This window comes from Drosophila mojavensis, unplaced genomic scaffold (genome assembly GCF_018153725.1).
Source record: "Drosophila mojavensis isolate 15081-1352.22 unplaced genomic scaffold, ASM1815372v1 contig_277, whole genome shotgun sequence".
NCBI classification, from domain to species: Eukaryota; Metazoa; Arthropoda; class Insecta; order Diptera; family Drosophilidae; genus Drosophila; species Drosophila mojavensis.
Window position 1 is genome coordinate 141,710 of NW_025318822.1, and position 23,913 is coordinate 165,622.

General features: G+C 38.8%; 1 protein-coding gene across 8 annotated transcripts in view; it reads left to right on the plus strand.

Moving 5' to 3' along the window:
• The first annotated feature begins 1,220 nt into the window (after positions 1 to 1,220).
• LOC6573934 (cubilin) overlaps positions 1,221 to 23,913 on the plus strand; it is a 54,789-nt gene continuing 32,096 nt past the window's right edge. For 7 of the 8 annotated variants that reach the window (XR_006356968.1, XR_006356969.1, XM_044008359.1 and 4 more), the window contains exon 1: positions 21,597 to 22,574. Coding sequence is in view for 6 of the 8 variants with exons in the window: in XM_044008359.1 (XP_043864294.1) it covers positions 21,605 to 22,574 (970 nt within the window). In the remaining 2 variants the exon portion in view is untranslated. Of the gene's footprint in view, positions 1,525 to 8,065; positions 8,220 to 21,596; positions 22,575 to 23,913 lie in introns of those variants that run through there. The other variant, XM_044008362.1, reaches the window with a different exon arrangement.

Here is a 23,913-nt window from a genome sequence, read left to right on the forward strand (position 1 = left end):
ATTGAAAAATTTACTGTTGGTTACATATGCGCGAGTTGGCGTTGTTGGTGTTCTTGTTCCTTTTGTTGTTGTTGCTGCCATGGCTCAGATTCTGGCAGGCGGCGCACCACACCGCAACCCCCAAAAGTATGCCACAGAGCACAGCAAAACCAAAAAAACAAAAAGGACAAAAACGAAAAAAGAAAAAAAAAATGAATCGCTCTCGCTCGCACAGAAGTAGCAGCATCAGCAGCTAATTGTAGTCTTGTAAAAAATGCATAAACAACATTGAAATGATACACTAGTACAATATATATATACATGCAAAATTAAAGCCAACAATTGGATAACAAAGTTAACATAAAAGCCGGACCAAAGGCTAAGAGAAAACATTTTAGGCTTGCGCTGCTTTGTTTTGGGGCCGCTCCCAAAAAAAAAGGAAAGAAGAAATTTGCGAGTTTATCAACAACACGCAGCGAGAACAAAATAATTGGCTAAATAATGTCGAAGGAGAATACATACTCAGCTTGAAATATATAGAGAATACTTATTCTACAATTTAAATACATGTATTCAATCTTGATTTAGTATTCAGTTCCAGATTATTATTATTATTTTTTTTTTTAGCGCAGCGGTCGACCTACTTCAGGTGAAGGTCTTCTTTGTTTTTGTTTTTGGTATTGTTCTTAATTAGCTGCGCAAATTATTAAGTCTTTCCACAAACTTCTAAATTGAATAAATGCAATGAGCACTGAGGTTGTTTATAAATCAAAATGTAGTCGGTTTCTTAACAAGCGCTGATTGCCAGCTTTACAAATAGGCGACTACTACAGTTATTGAAATCATCTGATCTGTTAGATCTAGTTAAGGTGAGCCCCAAAGTAAATCTAAATCAGTCCATTTATCTGTGGCTCTTGATTCAATTAAGACACACACTTACACACACATATGCACACACGCGCAGCCCGAGACTTGATTGTAAAATTGGTTTTATTGTGCGGACCCCCAATTGAAGCAGTCGCGCACCCTGACAACTGCCCAAGTGATAATATCAGCGCCTTAACGGAGGCGCAATTGCTGCTTATCTAATACAGTTTCAGTCGCAAGCTCTCGCGGCTGCTGTAAAGATGACAATATTCCCATACAGCTAACTTTCAGCTGCAACGGATAGAGGAACAAACACACATACAAATGCACATGCATTTGACAAGTACAATATATATGTACATACATTCACAGAAATATATGTATACATACATACACATATGTGTGCGTGTGTGTGTACAATCGCTAATGTGTACTAAATTTCGCGCAGTGCAGTGCTAATCCTTTTTTATAACGGCTTTATCCTTACATAAGGATTTGCGCAAATAATCACATAAAGCAAAAGGCAAAACAAAGTGCATTCACAACAATAGCATTAACAAAACAATAAACAAAAAGTGTTCAGCAACAACAACAACATTACACTCATCGGCAACAGCAACAAAAGGATATAGGCCAACAAAGCAAAAAGACTGCAATCAAATGCAGCGCCTTTTATAGGTGAGTACCAGTAAGTGCTAAAAACAAAAACAAAATCGTATATATTCCCAACAAAATTAAAAAGAATTAAATTAGGGAAAAGCCGAACAGCAGCGAAAGTGACAAAAAAAATACATAAGAAAATGCGAATACAAACATCAAAAAGGGCGTGTTGTGTCTTCAGCTGCTGCTCTCAGCAGCACTATATGCATGTGCGTGTGTGTAAATGTATGGGTGGCTGTGAGCGTGCGTGTCTGTATGTGTGAGTGCGCTTTGTTGTTGTTTTTGCTGGCTGCTACATCATCAAGTTGGTGCCTTTGCTTTTACCGTTAGCTTTGGCTTTGGCTTCGGTTGCGCCTCTTTACTTTGTACGTAATAAAATTGATGATAAAATAAAAATGGATAATGGGCGATTTTCGGCTGTGGCTGTGGCTCTGCCTATGCCCGTGCCCGTGCCCGTGCCTGTGAACTTTGAGAGAAAGAGAGAATGGAGCAACCTAACTGTGCTATGCTGTGTTTACCGCTGCACCCGCGTTACGCTCAGCTCGTTATACACCAACTAAGCTCAACGCATTGCTGTGGCTCAAGTCTTCTCTTCATCCATTCGGCGTCCGTTCTGGCTGGCGTTCTCTTTCTTTGCCGTATTGTACTCTTTGTTAATAGCATAGCATAGCATCGCATAGCACTTGCACGTAGCCGACGAGGCTGTGTGGGAGCTCTCGAAGAGGCGGCGGCAGAGGGCGGAAGTCGTGCTGATAAGAATGCTTTAGTTGTTAATAGCAACGTGGCGGGTGCGAATTTTACCTAACCCAAAATCGCGGTAATAAGCAATACAAATTAAGCAAATAAGGTTCGTGTTTTTGGCCAAATAATTGATACCCTTGAATATATAAAATATAGTTATTTATATAAGTTCATTTATTTATTTATTTATTTTATTTTATTTTATTTTGTTTAATTCACATATAAGTAAAATATAAATTTGATTCACCTCTCTCTTTATGATAATTATTATAATACATGATTTATATTGTGCATTGTTATTGGAAAATTAAAGTTACAAAAAATATGACTTATTAATAAGTTGAGCTTAATAAGTTATTATTAGCTCATAGGCATATCAATATAAATATCAACTTAAATATTAATAACTCAAAGGCTTCATATACGCCTTAAATTTAATTATAAAATAAGTTAAAGAATATAGTTATTGGGGAGGAAATATAAAAGAATGGAAAAATTACCCTGATTTATAAAATTTAGTTTCTCTTTTCTAAATTGTAATGATTAATCAAAATATATTTTGATATAAGTATCAAACTTTTTTTTTAAACGAATACTATTTTTCCAAAGATTTTCAACACAAAGTTATATTTAGCTAAATAACTTTATAGCTTTATACTATTTTATGGATATTCGGTTGTTTGATTGGAGGCCATTACAATATTAAACTAGTTTTGAACTTACAGCATTTATTATATTATTAATTTAACCATTTTCATAGTTTCAATGCGTTATATAAATGTGTGGAGAGCTTATATCTGAATATTCGTTTCGAATCTCACTCTTGCTCACTGCTATTCACTTGTCTGACCGGAGGAAAAATTCCAATAGATTATGTACTTTTATGAATACTCTAAAATAAACAAGGCGAAAATATACGCATAGTAAACTTATTATTATTTACTGATGCTCGTTTAGTATTTTATATACAATTTATAGACTTTTTTGTTTACTTCAATATTTCTATTTTATAAATGTATATATTACATTCTAGTTAGCTTTATTAAAAGCATTGTAAATTAATTTCTAACCTATTCAATTTCATGCCATTTTCTGCATATATTAAAACACTTAGTAGAGTCCATTATTTTATTGTTATAAAACTTCGTAGCCAAGATATACTCACTCAGCTATAACTGCCCTACCTTTGTCTACCTTTTTCCCATTGTCTAGGTCTAGAGCCATTAGCATAGAGCACGTCTTGGCATGGAGCTGGAAGCAGAGGCTTTCGTTTTGGTTGGCCTCATTTAGGTGGGCTAATTAGCGAATATCGTGTCGATTTCAAGGGCCCATCATAATTGGCCAAATGCATCCTGGAGGCGCTTTCTTAAGTGCTGCCAATGGCAACGACTGCAAAATGAAAGGTAGGCAGCTCCCGCCCATTAATGACTGTGATAAGGTTGAATCTTTAATAGCTTTTCTAGCTTGCCAGTAAATCAGTCAGTCAGACAGGCATTCAGGCAGTCACTCCGTCAGTCAGTCAGTCCGTTACGACAGTTGGCCTGTTTGCCTGTCTGTCCGTCTGTCTGTCTCTGCCAGTTTGCTTTCAGCTCTGTCAGCGCTTTAGAAAAGTTTTTGTTCCTTGACTCGTTGCCGATTGTTGTTGCTGCCTGACTGCCTCGTCTCTGGCAATAATGGCAATGACAATGACAATGCTAAAGCGCCAGCACTGTTTAGAAATAAATTAAAATTTCATTCAAGTGCTATTCTGACAAAACTTTCTTAATTACAAACGTAGAGCTGTGGCTGCTTCAAATATTGTTTGAAGCCGTTTGTCGTCAATCTATTGCTATCCTTAGCTAGGCTGTAATATCTCGCATTTAAGCAATTGCAGCACACAGATCATGAAAATTGCAATTGCGACTTTTTTGTTTTGTGGCTTGTTTTTGATTTGCTCTACAAAAATATGAAATACTTGGCTAACAATTGCCTGCAAATGACGGACACATTGTTACATTTGATAGTCGAGTGCAGATTTCGCTGCCACAACATCAGCAGAACAATGATAAGCATTCGCAATTTTAACTATGTGGACTGTGTTGGTTGCCCCATTGCCCGAAGGCACAAAAAATCCTCACGCCCACACACTGCGCTGGCTATGCAAAAATAATACACAAATGGTGCACAATAAAAGAAAAACAACAACAACAACGACGACGACGACGACGACGACGACGAGAAGAACCACAGGGAGCCGAACGAGAGCAACAAGCGCAGCGCACTCACACAATTACTCTGAAAACAATAGGTGCACTTGAATACAAACTTTGTTCGACTGGCAAATACCCTGCAAACTGCTTCCAATTGGTAGTAGAGCTATAAAAACCGATATCGATAGCAGTCATTGATCGATGGACTTTATTTGAGCAAGCTCCACTTATGTTCGATACTTCCCCTAAGGGAAGGGGTTAGCTCAAATAACATTCGAAACTGACTCTCTCTTTCCCTCCTGATAAATAATTCTTATTAGTTTTATTTATTCATTTTTTGGATTTTCTTTATTTGGATTTTTATTTATTTATTTTTTTAAATTTACCTTTAAAAAATTTTTAATATCATTTTTCATAAAATTTTTATTTTTTTAAATTGTATTTATTTAGTTTTAATAAAATAAAAATTACTGCTTTTATGTACTGCTTTTATGTATTATTAATAAAAATTAATTTTACTGACGCTCTGATACCTAATTTATTTACAAGTTTTAGTTTTATCTTTTTAATAAGTTAATAAAATATATTTTCTTTAATTAGTTCATATTTTGACTGAAATTTAAAAAAATATATAATTGAATATAATTATTCTTAAAAAAAATATATATATATACGGCTCTATAATTAATCAATCAATTAATCTACAGAGTGCAATATTGATGGGAATAAAGTCAATTATATGAATTGGCAATGTGGTAAACATCAATTTGATATTCACTGACTGTATGCTCAATACATCCTCTTTAACTTAAACTACAGGGTATATAAAGCCGCAGCAACGCATACATAAACAGAAACCTGGTCGCTTTTGGAGCGTACTTGGTGTGCACTTAGATGAAAATGACAGCAGAAACAACAGCATCAGCAACAACACCAACAACACCAACAACAGCAACACCACCAACAACAAAAACAACAGCAACAACAAAAACAACAGCAACAGTCGACCATGTCGAGTAATGACAGCAGTCGCATTTAACAATGGGGGCACTGGCTAAGCAGCGGCCACGCCCACTCATGCTACCAGAGGCGCTGCTGTCATTCATTCATCCATTCATGCGCTCCACTTGTGCAGCACTGGACGCAACCGGCTGCCGTGTGTGTGTGTGTGTGTTCAGTGGGTGGGTGTGTTTGGTGGGAGGCTGCAGCTGTGTCATTGTTGTTGTTGTTGTTGTTGCTATTGTTGTTGGGGCAACACACTTAAGTGGTCGCTTAGAGTGTGCCACGTTTTGTGTGTAGTTGCTTGTTTATGAATAAAAAATAGTTATTTGCAAAACGTTTAGCAACAGCAGGAGAGCCAGAACGTGAACGCAGCAGGATGTGAAGCCAAAGGCGATATGACAATTTCGCATATGTACATATGTATGTAACTCGTATACACACATGCATTTCCATACACAGACATATCAGTATGTGTGTGTATATATTTATAAAGGGAGTTGTTTAGGGCCAAGATACTTTGGTACTTTTTTAATTAAATGTCAGAAAATGACGCTGTTCACAGCAAACGGGCATCTTTATTATGCTCCCCGTGTGTGTGTGTGAATGTGAATGTGTGTGTGTGTGTGTGTGCGTGTGTGGCAATTCAATTGTGGTCTCCGGCCACAGAAGCGCACCCGAGAGTGCCATAAGCTGGCCTACAGCGATGAGCCAAGATAATTGTTACGTCATTAAGCGGTGTCTGCAAAAACACATTAAAAAAAAAAAAATAAAAAAAAATAAAACAAAGTCAAATATAAAATAAAGGAAAACAAACTTCAAATTAATTCAGATTGTTTCCTTTAATAGAAATATAACTAAACAGTGGAGCAATTTTATGGGTTTGACAATTAAATACAAATTCCCAGCGACAAATGCGGCAAAGCGTAAACAAGCGAATTGGTAAAAGGTGAAAAGAAAAAAAAAATAAGCAACAACAAATGTCTGCGGTGCGAGCATAACTGTAAAAAGGGCGCTGCTGGCTGGCAGAAAAAGCAGCGACAACAGCAGTGGCAGCGGCAGCGGCGCAGCAACCGCACCATAGACAAACTCGCGTCATGCTGGACTCGCTGAGCTCTTTCTGTCGCGCTCTTATTCAATGGTATATGGCGAGCAGCGCAGGCGCGCTCTCTCACTCTCGCTTACTCTCTTCCTTGGCTTACTGCGTGCTCTCGGTCTGTAGCTGCTCTTACGCTTCGTTTACTTGTGTGTTTGTGGTGTATGTGTGGGTGGGTGGCTGGGTGTGTTGGTTGTGTGGGTGCAGTTCCTCATTGGCGCAGCCAATGCTGGTATTTTTATTTTTTTTCTTGTATATTTTTTTGGCAATGTCAATGTAACTTTTATCCAACTGACGCTTCAGTGGTTTCTTTTACTGCATCAGCAGAGCCACCGCCTGCGTCTCAGTCGTTTGTGGCGCTGATTTAAATGGTGCTGATAAGGCGGCATTATGATTCGAACTGTTCCCAGCTACAGCCGTCACATAACACGTTCAGCCTACGCGCTGTTTACGTGTGTGCGTGTGTCTGTGCGTCTGAGTGTGTGAGTGTGTGGGTGAGTAGTTCTGGCGTGCCTTCGGGCGCATAAGTTTACAATTGACTTTTAACGATATGGTACACACATGTGTATGCGCGCGCGTGTGCGTGTGCCTGTGTCTATGTCCGTGTCTGTGTGAGTGTGAGTGTGCGAATTTATGCTTTATCATTTATTGTTAGTGGAACTTGCAGACGTCAGCCCAGCACCAGCCACGCCCCGTGTCGTCTATGCTGCGTGCGGCCATTTTGTTGCCATGTTGCCATTGATTGCTGTCACTTTTGTTGTTGTTGCTGCTGCTGTTCTGATAATATGCTGTGCCTTTGTTTTCGTAGCAATAAAAATTGGTTGTAATTTAGTCGCACGTGTGTCTGTGTGTGTGTGTGTCTATATGTGTGCTTGTGGAGATTGATACGCGCTGCGCTTTGTTTTTTTGCTGTCTTGCCTTCTTCATTTTTGGTTGGCTGACTACGTCTCTATATGTCTATGTCTATTCCCAATTAATTCCATTGATATGCGTGTTTCATTTCGCTGATTCCTTTGGTTACATTTGTGTTGCATACTCTGCGGCTGGCCGCAATTTGCATAGTCTTTTGGGCAATTATGGAGGCTGCGTTACGTGAGCAGCATAATTGACCAGCTTGGCTAGGCTCGTTAGGCAGCAGACTTAATAGGAATCGTATGTCGACTCCACTGTATATGTAATGTATATATCTACCTACATATATATGTGCATTCAAATATTTATTTTGCTGTCAGTTACAAATGTATGCTAGTATTGCAACGTGTTGGCAAACACATAAAATTTGCAAAAATTACATTACCCCCGGCAAAGGATTGCGAAAGGCAGGAGCAGGAGCAGGAGCAGCAGCAGCAGAAGCGGCTTCATCATCAAGGATCGTTGGGTGGCAGACATTGCCTTTTGTGGGGCGCCAATTTGCATTTGCATCCAACTCGAGCTGGCTGGCAGCAGTTGCTCTACTTCGTTTATCTCAACTCACATTTCTCAACCTGACTCTCTATACCTCTCTCTCTTTCTCTCTGTTTCCATTTCGTTGCAGGCAGCAATTTCAGCATTGGAACAAAAGACTTTTTTCTCTCTGGTTGCATTCTTTCCATTTTGGTACAACTGAAGCAATTAACTGAAAATGTAGCGCTGGCAAGGACATGGCCAAAGTGAAACAGCAAATGCCATGCGATGCTACGAGCATAAATGTAAGTATGACGGGAAATGCATGTCGGGCTGTGGGTGTGGGTGCAGGGTGCAGGGCGTAGGGCGGTGGGCGGTGGGCGGATTGGATATGTGCCTATGCGTGCATCTTGGCTAATTGCCTGGGTTATGCGCAGCGGCTAGAATCAATAGAGCAAGCTGTGAAAGCAGACAGAAAGCGCCGCAGTTGAAACTGTTTGAAAGTACAATTCAGTTTCATTTGCTTTCCATTTGCTGCAGCGATGCATTAAGTTGGCGGCAGCACAGAGTTTCAGAGCTCAGCTGCTGTCCTCAATATCAGTCCTTTATAATGTATATATGTATGTGTGTGTGTGTGCAAGAGTCTTTGTTTGTCTGTTCACTGGCATCGGATTTTGCTATCACTGCTCTGCCTAGCCCTGCAGGCATTTGTCATTCTCATAGCTTACACTTACAATATATGCAAGACAGCCTTTGTTTGCTGCACTAATCAACTGATCTGAATGCAGGACACGCCCCTCAAAGGACTACAAAAGATGTCTGGGTGTGAGCAATGCTAACTACATGACTCCAGGGCACGTTCTTATTGAATAACCGCACCGATTGCAGCACCCCGAATCTGAATAAAACGTTTCGGCTTTACGTATTCTCTGATAAGCTTCTGAAAGCAACTATGAAATATTATTCCTTTCTAATTGTTTAGCCAGCATCTTGTTTTACAATATATAATAGATAAATTTATATTTATGAATCATTGGCTTGAGTTTGAGAGATGCTTTTACTGAAAATGGGAAAATAGTATATTACAGCCAGAAGGAGTCCTTATAGACTTCATAAAGTATTTAAGTTCTTGAAAAGAATGACGATTTGAGTCGGACATCCATTCGTCTAGCAGCAGGTGAAAGCGTGGCAGAAATTGAAATAGCTGATTGAACGTGGCTTAGGGTATCTTCTAGTCACGCAGCCCCCTAAGTTGAGTTTGATTACTTCATTTATACATTTCTTTATACAACTATTGTTAAGTGACATAATTTACCTTGGCGCACCTGGCTAATTCTAATGGCGATTGCAATATTTTCTTAATTAATCTAGAATAAACTTAAAACTGAATTAATAAAGAATTAAAAATAATTAAAGTACTTTTAGCCGCTATAGTGTTGATATCAATTTAGTTTTTATTAATATTTATATATAGATAGATGAATAGATAGATAGATAGATAGGTAGATAGAAAATATGTATATACGAATATACGGACAGCAAGATGGCCATTGCACAAAACCAATAGACTCCATTTACTTTCGTGGATGAGTATAACTAGGCATTTACATTAAGGCTAGAAAACAGATTTAATAAAGTTATCAAAATTCCATTAGCTCTTGTAGTGTTAATATCAATTTAGTTTAGCTTAATCTGCTGTTATGATTTAGACCTTCAAGATATACATATAGTTACCCAAACCCCTTAATATTAAAGTTGTTTTTCAACTAAAAGGCTCCAATCCGGGCGGGAGGAAGAATTTGCTGTGTTGCTTAACACTTTTATTGTAAAATTGAAATTTGATTTGCTTTTTAATACAACGTCAGCAGGAGCCGGGATAACGTTGACTTTGTGCCGGGTCATGTCCCAATCACTTTTACAACTTTTACGTAATATCCTTTGGGCTGCGTGGCTAATGTTGTTGCCAGGTCCACACCAACAACAAACTGAGCTAACACTAGGCGACAACAACAATGTTAAGGATAGTAAAGCACAGGTACAAAATTTCTGGCACAAAAGAAGCGTCAGCTAGGACACAAGAGTAGCAGGAGCAGCAGCAGCAGCGGTAGCAGGATAACAGCTCGATGGCACAAAGGCCAGGCACAAGTGCACCACATTCCTCTGGGTGGTGTCGCTTTTGGTGGCTTCTCAACGAGCTAAACAAGCGCCGCCAGCTGCGGCAGGGCGTCTCCTTTTCGAGTTTGCGGCGGCTTCATTGGCTGCATTTGAAATGCCAGGCAATGAGGCATTTAATCTAAACGAGCTAACGTGGCGTGGGGGCGTGGCTGCAATTGTAAATGTGGGCGGGACAGTGGACAGCAGCGAAGGCGGCATAGAGTTGACACAAAGGCAAGACTGCAAGGCTGAGGCGTTGGTTGGCTTCTCTTCCACAAGCGGCGGTTGATAATGCAGGTGTATGCGTGTATGTGTGTGTGTGTGCGTGTTGCAAGTGACCTTCTTTGCATGTGACACACACGTGGCCTACACGTGCCTCGGATACCTGAGCCAGTTCTTCGTTCCGGTCGGCGTGCATTCGTTAACCAAGACTTCAGCTACAGCTTCGCTTGTATCCCGTATATGGCACATGCATCATGTAGCACGGCACGTAAATTCGTAATAAATTTGGAATTATGTGGCACATTTGGTGGCTCTGCTCCTGCTGCTGCGGCAGGGGCTGAAGGCCAAACAATTTGCAACTTGCACTTTGATAATTTATGTTGCCTACGCCCAGTTCTAGGCATACATCAAATGTGTGAGTGTGTATATGTGTGTGGTTGGGTCTATGTGTGTGGGTGTGGATGTGGATTGCCATAGTCGGCCTTTCAGTTTTTCAATTTGAGCCAGCTTCAGCAGGGACCACACAAACAGCATGCCATGAAAATGGATTATGCCGCACGTCAAGGATATCACCGGGCTGTTTATATTCCGACAGCCGCTGTCAGCAGCCAACTGCATCAAGTATTCAGGGCCCACACTCGTATCCATATCACACAGAATAATCCCATCCATCCATTCTCGATCCACAAGTGTTGGCTACCATCGGCTAATTGCACTCATTAAAGCGGCATTCATCGATTCGAGTTGCCGTCAGCTCAATTGGGCAGCTGCAACTGCAATTGGAGCTGCAACTGCTCCAACTGCGGCTGCTGTCACAGACATATGCAATTACCCAATGCAATTGACATACGTAATTGATTTAAACGCATGTTTGATACTCACTGTGAAACGCAATTCGATTTTCGATTGCATCGCATCACATTTAATTTTAACCTTTACGCATCCAAATGGATTTTCGGTTTATTTATATCTGCATACGAACTGAAGAGCGAAAATTTCAAATACATTGTACATGTGTACAGATTTATTGTGCTAGGAATTTGTTTTAATCTATTTAAAATGTTAATTCTGTAATATAATTAGAAATAACATTATTAAATGATGTATTTTATGCTAATAATATTTTAATAAGACTAGGACATCAATTGACTAACAGATTTTGGTTTCTAATAATATTAAATAAACTTACTTAATATAAATTATAAAGGGTTTTGAGTTTTAGATCGATTTTAAGTAATAATCAGATTGCAAAAAGGCCATGATTTAACTGAGAAGCTAACTAAATAGAAAATAATGTAATATTATAAACAAAATTATAATAAAATAAAAAATGTATGTATAAATATAAATATTTATTTTTTTTAAATTTACTTTTAAAATTTTTTTTTAACAAATTAAAAATTTTATTTATATATATTTGAATATTTATACATATATCTAAATATATTGTTTTAATATTAATTTTATAATAATTTTTATCCTTTTTCTTCATTTTGTTGTGCCCTGTTCGCCTTGCCGTCTGTCCGTCTACCCGTATTAACGTAAACCGTATGATGTTACGTCGACCGTTACGTCGACCTCAATTTTTCCTGACCTAAATATTTTCCTAAAGCTAAATTTCCCATTGCTGCATAATGAATTATATTATATAATTTGTCTCTCCGGTCCATATATGTATTTATGTAAAAGCATTTATATGCATTCGATTCCCCTGTTTCTCGCAAATCGCTGAAGTGCTGAAATTTATTCAGTTTCCTACATAGCAAAACAGTTGATTTTATCAATTATAAATGATATTCAAACAAATATTGTCAATATTAATGCACACTGTGAAATGCAGCTTGAAGCGTTTACATTTGTATTTATTTGCGCATACACTGCAGCGTACATTGATTTGGCTAGAGGACAAAGCCAAAATTATATTTATTTGGTTTACAACTGGTCGACATTTTTCCTTTTACTAGTTTAACCTTAGAAGAAATGATAGAAAATATTTATTTTTTTATTTATTTTATTTATTTCTTAAAGCTATTGACAAAAACGAGAGTCAATTTTAATTTAAAAAAGCCTATACAAAGTACAGGATATAATTTCAATAGTAACACCAACCCGATGGGGGTCGAACGGTAAATTATTTAAGCTAATCATTATATTCAATAAAAATATATTTATTTAGTTTTTTTTTTAATATATCAACAAAAATGATATATATTTTTTTTTAATAATGAACTTTTATTCAAAAATTATATAAGAAAACTTATAATAATTTTCTAGGCTAGATTAATTTTTTTAAATTTTAAAAAATAATTTATGACATTTTTATATGTTTAGAAAATTTTTGTTTGGTAATTTTTTAGACATTAATAATTTATTATTATTGTCTTAATTTAATAATAATCAGATGATAATAATAATTAATAATAATTATTCTAGATATAGATAGGGTATTTCCAAGTTGAGTTTACTCCAGTATCAATTTAGAAATAAATTGCAATAAATGCAAGAACTTTTTTAATTTAAATAGATATGTTAGTGTGTGTGTTTTTTTTTAGTTCATTAATTTTGCATTCCCATAAATTAATTTTTGATTTGTTGCTATGCAATGCAGCTGCAGTTAGGATTTTGACCCCAAGTTTTCACAGCATCGTGGAAAAATATTGGAAAATCTATATAGTCTATACATATATGTAGTAGCCACCCACAGCACACCATTTCCTTTCAGTCCGCTCGCTTGGCCTCACGTCAGCAGAGAAATTGATTAAATTTGTTGATGGAATTGCATTAAATTTGCTGACTTGGCTGTGATTCCATTAGCGTGGTTTAATGGAAACCAATTTGAATGCTGGTCAATAGACTGCACACAGAAACCGCTTGACGGCAATCTATGCGCCGTTTTATCATAATTATTGCTGGATACAAATGCTGCATGTGGTATGCGGGCTTTATTGATTTGACACTGTATGCGAGCTGGCCAGACCAGAGCCGAAATGGGGGGCTGGGCAACATTTTTGGCAGCCAGTGAATGTGGCATTGCTGGTCGTTGTGGTCGTTGTACGTACATTGAGAAATAATAAATGGAAAACAAAATGAAAGCAAGCCAGAACAGCAAAAATTTTAAACAATTTCGTTTGTGCCACACGGCAAAAACCTATCGAGCGGCATGGGTGAGCTGAATGCGGGCTAGGAATGGCATTCTAATCGGATTTTGTTGCAGCTGTGGCCCAAGCTGCCATAGATGCTGCTGGCAGAGCCAAACAAAAGCTTTGCCAGGGAAATTGATATCGAGAGCAATTTGGCACCATTGTGGCTAGCCGGAGTGGGAGCTGGGTTCTGGTGGAGTCAAGCCGTATGGTTTAAGGTATTTCAATTCGAGCTGTCTGTCAAACGGTGCGTATGCGCAATTGCATAATCTTTGATGTCAGCATCTGATCGAAGGGCATTTGGGGGGAGGGGAGGCGTGGCACTGCAGCCTGACGTTGATGAATACAGCCATGGTGATAAATTCAATTATATGATGCCACGAGCATGGGCCATAACTCAGTGCCGAGCTGACAATGAATATGGAGAGGGAGGGGAAGGGCGGAAGACCTCGACAAAACTCTTTACTTTGCCACCTAATATCTACTCGACTATGGGCTTTAAAGTGTTGCCTGGGAATTGTCGGAGAGAGGCAACAGCAGGAGCGGGAGCGGGAGCGGTAGCGACAGACACGCTCAATGAAATGGTACATGGAACACACATTTACACACACACACACACAGTTAGAAAGGCATAGCGGGCCGAGAAAAAGGCAAACAACATGAAATAAATGTAATAAATTTTAAACATAGAGATGATAAATTGCTCTGGGATTTCAGCTCAAAGTGCTGCCAATGCCGAGCAGCTGTCTGAAGGCGCCTCATGCCGGCAGAGCAGCTACACGCTCTAGCGTTCGCATCCTGCTCAACATTTTTACAATTTGTTTGCGGCTTCGCTTGTCCCTCGTTTGCCTCAAACTCCAGCCACTGGCACCACATGTGTCTATGTGCGTGTGTGTTGTCTGTGTTGTTGCTATTTTCTTTTTTTTTTTTTTTTTATCTATTTGGCCGCATGCTTTGCTGTCGTTATTCAAGTTTTTTTCGCCTTTGAAATTGATTTGACGCTTGGCTTTTATTTACTGTGCTCTACGCATGCCTTTGACACGACTCCGACTGGCAATTTAACTTCACAGCAGGCAGGCAGGCTGGCAAATGTTGCACTTAAGTTTTCATGGACTGCAGCTGGATTTGTTTGAGTTGTAGTTAGCTGCTGACAGTGCAAATAGCAACTTGAAGTCTCCTTTACGGTTGACAAACGCGATTGATTGAGTTGAATATTTTCTGTTTGTATTCTTGCAGAAACTTCAAGCATTCCGTGATTAGGACGTGGTGTACCCAAGTGCTCTAAATGCAGACGATATGGTGAGTATGACGAGAGTGTATATATATGTATATAAAGAGTGTAGCTCTACTATGACCCTAATCAAAAATCAACTTTCGACTCAAGTGCACTCAGCTTGCCCGCAAGTGCCGAAAAGCATTGCCTACTTTTTGGGGCAGCTCTCACCTGGGACAGAAGTGAGTGAATTAGCTGCAGAAAACTGATGCTGTGCAAAGTGAAAGTTTCTCCTGTTGCCACACAGCTGGACATACAAACATCCGCACACATCCGCACATACGCTCAACCAATACACAATGCACAAGGCGCTCATGCAATACGTATACGCCGCATATGCCCCAAACGATTAGCAAGTGCATTGCATATTTATGCATTGCAGCATTTTAAATTCTCTAAAATGTGCATGGCATAACAAGCATGCTTTAAGAGCCACACACACACACGCACACACACAGAGCAGGCTTATAAACAGATATATAACAACAATTATGTTTGTTGAAAAATCTAAAAGCTGACAAAAAGCTGCACTAAGTTCTCTAATTAAAAACTACAAATTATTTTGTGGCATCATAAGTAGCTTTATGTGCACACACGCACACACACGCATACACACGCACACCCATGCACAAGGCCAGACAACGCGCAGTGATATTCTGTGTGGCAACAAAAGCCAAATTTAAATTACCATTTGTCATAAAGGCAACAGCCAGTGGCAGCAGTTGCAATACGCATGCACAGCTACAGTTACGTCTCGCTAATTTCCACAGCCCGTAGCAGCTGATGATGTTTACTGCGATGATGATGTTGTTGTTGTAGTTGCTGTTGCTGCTGTGCCTGGACTCTGATGGCATGCACATGCATATTGCATATGCATGCAACACGACAGAGTCGACACACTCGACTGACAGCCAGGCAGGCAGCCAGTCATGCATGCCACGCCCACTTGCTGATGCCGCATCGTAATGCATTTTATTGCCAGTGAGATGGAGGACAGCAAAATGTCTGCGCAAAATTTCAAACAGTCCAAATGAAATTGTGCTCGGACTTTTTTTTTCTGTTTTTGTTTGTTTGGCAAATGTGGAACAGCTTGAAGGCAATGCAATGCCACGCCCACAATGTCAAACAGATTGCGCATTCATACGCACCGTTGTCCAGCCAGCTGCTAATTTCGTTATTTGTGCTGTATTTAACACTTGATTGCAATTCACTTACGGCCTGCGGCTGCAGCGAACATTTTAATTGACTTAAGCAGCAAATAGGTTAGTCAGTCAGCTAGTTAGTCAGTAAGTTGATCAACTAGTTAGTCACATAGTTAGTGAGTCAGTTAGCTGGTAGAGCTGCTTCTTCAGCCGTCTATCACTGTCTACTCGTGTGGCTCACGCTAAATTTATGCAACGAGCTTGCGGGTGTTGGGGCGCACATAGTATTTGCTCTACTTATTGTTGTTGTTGTTGTAGTTGTTGTTGACGTTGTTGATGTGGCTGTAGCTGATGCAGCAGCTGCTCCTCTTGTTTAGTGCACTTTTTTGCTCAGTTTCCATTAACTATGCTTCATATTCAGCTTGAAAGTATTTGTAGATAGATATAGATGTCTATATATACAGATATATCTACAAAAAACATTCACTTCTATTTTTTTGTACTACTTCATCTGCTTTTGGCTTTCAGTTAAATAATTTTACTAATTAAAGATGAAGCACTAAAGAGAATGGTTTCAATTGAAAGTGAAAAGGCCAAAGCATTATGTTTTATACCTTTATCTCCTCTACAACGTATGGCTGACAAAGTGCCTTTGACTTTATGTTCTGCAACACTTAAGCACAGGCACAGCTGAAAGCCGTTTAACCCGCCAGTTTGAAGAGATTAAATTTAACTTGCTCACCTCGTAAGTCGTTAAGCCAATGACCGTAGCACCTCTATTATAGGGCGACAGAGTTGTGAGCACTTGACGCTTTTTTCTCTGCTCTTTACATTATATTCTGCATTCAATGTGTTCACCCTCTCTCTCTCTGATATTATTACTCTATATGAGCTGCTTGAGTATATAGCTTAAATTAATTTATTTTTTGCACTTAACTTTAATATTTAATATCGGCAAATTGTCATTTTATGTTTAATTATGCTACTCATATTTGAATTTAGTTTCATCCTAGTTAGAGTATTCCTTAATCGGTGTTTTACCTAAGTTTCCCTTCTCTTTTTTTGCAGCCCTCTTTTGCTTTGCTTATTTTGCAGTCTCTGCATTTTTTCATTTTTTTTTTTTTTCTGCGCTTACTTTGAAGTGGTTTCTGCGCTTTGGTTGCCTCTAATTGGCTGTGGCTGGCTTTTAATTTTTCTTGCGTCTTTTTTTTTTTCTCCACCATTTTTGCTCGTTGCGTTCCGGATGGCAAATGCATTTGGGGCAGCCAGAAAAGCAGCAGTAACTGCAGCTGCAGCAGCTGCTGCTTCAGCTTTAAGTGAGCGCATTAAAACACAGAACTCTGGCTGATAAATTGCCCGACTGGACGGGGACATAATTACACTCCAAATGTCTCCATATGACTGTGTGTGAGGGTGGCTGTGCATGTGTGTGTGTCCGAATGCATAGCAAAACTAATTGCAAAATGGAAATGCAAATGGCATGGCTGGCAGCCAACAGCCAACAGCTACCAACAGCAACAGCAACAGCAGAATTGCAACAGCAGCAGCAGCAGCAGCAACACATCAAATAGAAACATTGCAGCAACAGAAGCAGCACAAACAACGAATGAATGTGCGTGTGCGAGTGTGAGTGTGAGTGTGTATACGTGTATGTGTGCCTGGTGTGTCAGTCACCCACTAATGCAAATGCATAGCACCAACATTCGAAATGACAAAACAAATGTCGCTCTATTTGGGCTTTACTGTATTATTTTGTCGCACATTTGCTTCACACTCGCTGCAATTAAAATCCACAACTAGGTGCTTCAATCTGAGTGTGTAGATACGTATATACTATACGTATGTGAGTGATGCATTTTCGTATCTGTGTGCTTTAGCTGTAGATAGCATACAAAAGACTCGTCCAAGTATCTTGTGAGGTGGACTGCTCGCTTGCAGCTGCGGTTGATTCGCTTACTGTTGCCTGTATCTATATATAATGTATAACTATATTGCATTTAAAGAATAAATATATATCGATGGACGGACGTATGGATGGACCATCTGTCTGATGGACAGAGTTAAATCGACTCAGCTCATTGCACTGATCATATATAGATATACATACTATGGGCTGTGCCTCCTTCTGCCTGTTACATAAATTTAATAATGTCATTAATTGCCATTTTCAATGGGTTCTGAATATATATGTATGAATAGTAAATTATTAATTCAAACCAACAGACATAATATTTAAAAGAAATGAAAGCATTTAATGGAATGACAACAAGTATTGTTATTATTTAAAGCAATTTAAGCCCTTGATTTATAGTTATAATTAGACTTATACTTATATTTTTCATTATTTATATTATTTAAATGCATACATATATATGCATATATATATGACTATTACTATGCTAATGGGCTTTAAATATGGAAGAAACTTGATCAATATTATTGTCGTTACTCACTTCCTGATACTCTCTTAAGGCGCTCCCTTTTTCGTATTGCCTCAAATCACGAATGTTTCTCATTTCGTACCTGTCTCTTAATTTGATTTTTTATCTGAGTGCAGTGAGTAGTTTTCTTCCGTAGGAATTCTAATTATATATTTCTAGATCTTTTTGACACATTCAAATTTTCTTGTTTGTTGTTGTTGTATTTTGCATTTGTGAATCCCCTTTTGAGATAAGGGATTAGATTCGTATAGATAACACAACTATGAACCGATTTATTGTGAGTGCTGGATATATCCTATAGTGTATCTAGCATCTGCTTCTGTTATGGAGTTCTGACAAGTAGTTAGTTAAGATGGGAGTATAGCTTGTAGTGATATATTCTCAAATTTGATAATAATAGAGAAATAACCGACCACAGACAGTTTGGTTGAGCACGTTGAGTATATATTCAAGAAGCTATTCAAGAATAATTGTACAATAACTTATTTGATTAGTTAGTTGCTTTTACCCATATCGAAATTTGTAACAGTCAGTATACCCTTGTACTTCCTGAACTTCTTAGAAGTGTGCTCTTCAAACACTAAAATTTCCATTCCATAAGATATTCAAGCATAATTATGAGAGTTCAAGCTACATACGTTTAAATTTGAACAGCATTCCCTGGAGGTTGAGGTTGCTTCCACATCTTCCAGGTGCGCTTGTCAAACATTTTCACACTCCCGCTCACCGTCTCCCCTCTTCCTAGTTCTATTTGATGAGTGTCTGTAATAAAAAGAATGTTGATATGCTACAAGAAGCAACCGCAGAGCAAAGGAACTCAACAGACATTGCCCTTTCCTTGACACCACCTACTTCCGGACAATCAACAAGAGCACACACACACACACACACACATATATGTACACACAGTCGCATACTTACCTAGCTACGCATATGTCTAGCTGGCATTAGTGCAGCATTGCAGAAATTTCCACACAGCAAAACGAAAATGTTGCTAAGCAAATGGGCAACGGGGTAACAGGGCAGCTGGTCAGTTAGGCAGTTGGGACAGTTGGCGTAGTTGGGGCAGTGGAGGCCAATTTTGGGGCTGGCCTCAATGGTAGAGGACACTCAATGCGTTAACAGCAAGTGACATGTGCGTGTGTGTGTGTGTGCCTGTTTGTGGTTTGGAATTTTACGTTGATTACGAGCACTTTATGCGTCCGTGTTACGTGTGGGCGTTGTGCCCAGTTCTGTTGGCGTTGCTTCTGTTGCGGCTGCTGTTTTGTGGCGATGTCTGTTTACCATCAGCTGAACATGCCAATGACAACTATGCGTTCATTGTTGCAATTTTTACTTTATTATCAGCGTCTGTAATCGCCGCAAGGACAGCTCTATGCACACACACACCCACACACTCACACACACACACATTTTGTGTTAGATAACCCCCCGAGACAATAGTGAAAATGAATAAATGAGTTTCATTCATTGCCTGTTCTGTTATTGACGTGGCTCGGGTTCTGGGCGTTCGGCATTTTGTTATATTTTGATATATGTGTGTGCTGCGGCCTAAGAATGTGGGCGTGGCATGCTGGCTAAGCTAATCTAATGCACTTGACGATAATTTATTATTATTCACAGCGAACGCGCTTTGCTGCCAAAATGAGTTATGGGTGCTAAAGATGTTCTAAAAGCTCTCGGCCTAACAGCTCAGTTGCGACAAGCTGTCAAAAGCTGTAGCAATATTAACAGCAATAGAGCTTATGAGTGCGCACGAGACAAAAGTGTAAGGAACTCAACTTACAGCTTTTTGTGTTAAGCTTTCGTATGTCCTGAAAAGCTCCGATTATGTAGATGGGATTTTAAATTAACATAAACTTGAAATGTTAAGTTAACATGTCAAAGCAGAAAATAACAGAGAGAGTTTTATATATTACCTAGAGCTGCATTTACAAGTTTTCCAGGATTTCAGTACACAAAAAATATAAATAAATTAAATTGATGAACATAGTTATTTCTGAATAGTAAAAAATTCATTTTGCATTTAATTTGTCATTTTTGTTCTCAACGAAGTCACGCACATTGCTGTCCACAGTTTGACTTTTGCTTTTCGTAGGTTAATTAAAACGCTTGATTGTTGTTGAGATGAACCATTTTTAATATCACAGATGAAACGCAGATATAAAGGACATATATGCATGTGGATGGAGACTTTGGCTCTTTACATGAATATTCATGTCATACAAATCTAAACACTGTAGTTATATAATCACAGATTGAATATTCCATTGCATTGGACATTGAACGAATACATTGCATTTTGTACATGTAATTCCTATTATTTCAATTTTTAATTTGTTGCAACTTGTTGTCATTTACCAGCGCGCTAAGCTCTAAAAGTTAAGCCATAAGAGTTAGTTAGTTGAAGGAACTTTATTATTTTTTGATTACATATAGTATTGCTTACGCTTCTAGCATTTTTAAATGATTGAAATCCCAGTTGATAAATATATATGTGAAAGACAAATATTTTTTAAAATTTCATATTAGCCAAAGTTCAGATAAATATTCAATATACCGTATTTTTTCTTAAGCCCCAACCTAAAGTAATGAATATGCACTGTAAATCCCGTGTCATTCGAATTCGTAAAAGAGACCCACCATGAGATAAGATGAGACGTCAAATACTGTAGTCACACGCCTGCTTGCCCACAGTTCTCGCTGAATACAATTCGAATTTGTGTATAAAAAAAGCTATTAAATCGATTTAATAAGATGAGCTTTAAATCACACATAAAAAGAAGCCGTTGGCAATTGCAAATAACAAAGCGAGAGAGAGAGAGAGAGAGAGAATGAAAATAAAAAAGAGGAAGAGAATAGAAAGAATAACGAAATGAACCCTCATTTGGGATTGGTTAACAAAACGTCAATGGATTGTGCCGCCAGCAAACGCCAGTGGAAATTGATTAAAAAGTAGCGCAGATGGCGGCGATAGCCTAAATACACAGAGCATGGAATGTTTTTGCGGGACGCTTAATCCCGGCCAACACGAGCCGAGGAATTCCCTCTAAATAGCATGAGAATGAGCTCGGACTGGACCAGGCCCATAAAACTTCCATCAATGAAATTTGGGTATTGGTCCAGTTAGATAGATATACAGATAGATATATATGTGTGTGTGTGTCTATGTGTGTGTGCGTATCATTTGTTTGCATTGGACTCGTTTTCTCTAGGTCTAGGGTTAACGGACTCGTTTTTTTTTTTTTTTTTTACTTTTACTTGTGACATCTTTTTAACATATTATGTTTTCTGCTCTTTCCATTTATAGGGCACAACATGGCCTCAGCACAGATACGACATTTCTATAACACACCAACAACAACAACAAACAAATCTCCTTCTTCCACAACAAACCAACTCTTACAACAACAACGACAACAGCAACACACGGTCAACAGCAAACGGAAGCAATTTGAAAGTGAAGCGTTTGTGTGTCACACAACAACACAAAGTGAATTGGAAGCAGCAGCAGGAACAACAACAACAGCAACAGCAGCCGCAGCAACATGGCAGCTTTCTACACCAGCAACACTCGGGGCAGCCACAGCAACAACAACAACAGCAACAGCAGCAGCAGCAGCAACATCATCAGATGATGTACAAACGAGCGGAAGTAAGAAAGGTGTGTCAACTTGGTTATGGACAATATATGAGATCGCTATCAGCAGCAGTCGTAGCAGAAGCAACAACAACAACAACAACAGCAGCAATAACAACAGGGACAACAGAATGTTACAGCATGTTGGCACAGAGTCTGAGCAACAGCAGCCGCATCAGCAATATCCTGTTGCACGTTCATATGGTGCTAATGTCACTGACGGCTACAACGATATTGGCTCTAGCGGTACGGGATGGCAGCGCGTTGCTGTTGCAACTATGGGTGCCACTGCTGCTGCTGTTGGGCGCTCTCAATTGGCTGCCACTGACAACTGCAATACAACGGCTGCAACGGCAACAGCCAGCATATGCAAGCCAGCAATACAATCACGCTTATCTTCCAAAAATAAACACGGCCAAGGTCAAGACTCTACAACAGCAACACAGACAGCAGTCACACCAACAACAACAACAACAACAACAGCAACAACCAAACAACAACGAAAAGTCTATCAACACTGCACAAACGATGACGCTGCCATTGCCCAGGGCACTCGGACTGTCAAATTCTTTATGGATATGCAAAAATTTGCACGCACTGTATTTCCGCTTGTCATTGTCTTCAATTTGCTACCTTTATTCTATGCAGGTAAGTCCCGCGGCCAGCTCACTTAATTAGGCTAACTGAAATTTACACATTTGCTGCCTGGTCAACATAAATCAACAAATCAACAACTTAAGAAAACACACTACACTACACTATACTACAAAACATAAGACTAATTAAGGCCAAGTTTGCTGTTTACCGCAAAGCTTTGTTCTCGGCAAATGTCCTTTGAGTGCCAATCAAGTCCACTGTTGTTGTGGCTCTGCTGATTGGCAGCTGTATTAGGACCAGAGTGCCGCTTGAGCATATAAATAAATATACGTATAAATGCTAGCATACTTTTAAACGCTGCCCTAATACATTTGACAATATTTGCAAATTGACCCCAAACACTGACACTCTGAGAGCAGCAGCTCATTATTTATATCGACATTGTGGATAAAAGAAAAAAATAAAACAAAATGAAATGAAACAAAAAAAGGTCACGAATTTAATGACCAACCGAACCAAAGCGAACCTTGCCCCAGGACTTGCGCTCAAGTCCTTTGCGTCAACTTTTTAACATCTTTTTTTTTCGCTCTGTGTTGATGCTGCTCATTTTTCACAAATAAAAAAAAAAATCCGTTTTGGCGATACCCTGTAAGCTGATTAAGCTGCATGGGTAAAGTAAACTAAACTTACTTTTATATATTATGCTTGGACACTTAAATAATTTTCAGATCATTATTTGATATGCTGTTGAGCATTAAAAAATTCATTTTAAATGAATATTAATATTCAGTGTTTCTAGTCTTTAATTATTACTGGTTAGACATACGGTCTCTACTCTTCATACCTATTAGCAACAATCAAAGCTCACAACTAACTGTTCACCGTTTTTCGATGTCTGCAAATAAGTGACTTTTACTCACAGAGAACAACCGTACGTGTGTTGAGTGTGTGCATGTATATGTGTTCGTCTGCATTGACTTTTTTAGCAGTTGCTTACTTAGTCATTGTGCAAGCATCAATCGTATCGTTCCCCAAACGATGTTCGTTAAAAGAGCGTCACACGAACAGCTCAACGCAAGGCTCTCAACCGAACACCAAGACGAACAGAACCGAAGGTTGTTGCTCAGAGAGAGAGAGAGAGAGAGAGAGAGAGAGAGAGAGAGAGAGAGAGTGAGAGAGAGAGAGAGAGAGAGAGAGAGCGATTTGGCTTTCTTTCAGTTGATCTCGCGTACAGAGCGAAATAAATAGCGGGTTTTAGTTATTTGTGAGCTATGAGCTGTGAGCTGTAGGCTTGATATATATATAAATATACATTTTAATATACAACATTTAAATTTAATGGATATATAATTTAATATATGTATGCATAACAAACAAAATTTATATATAA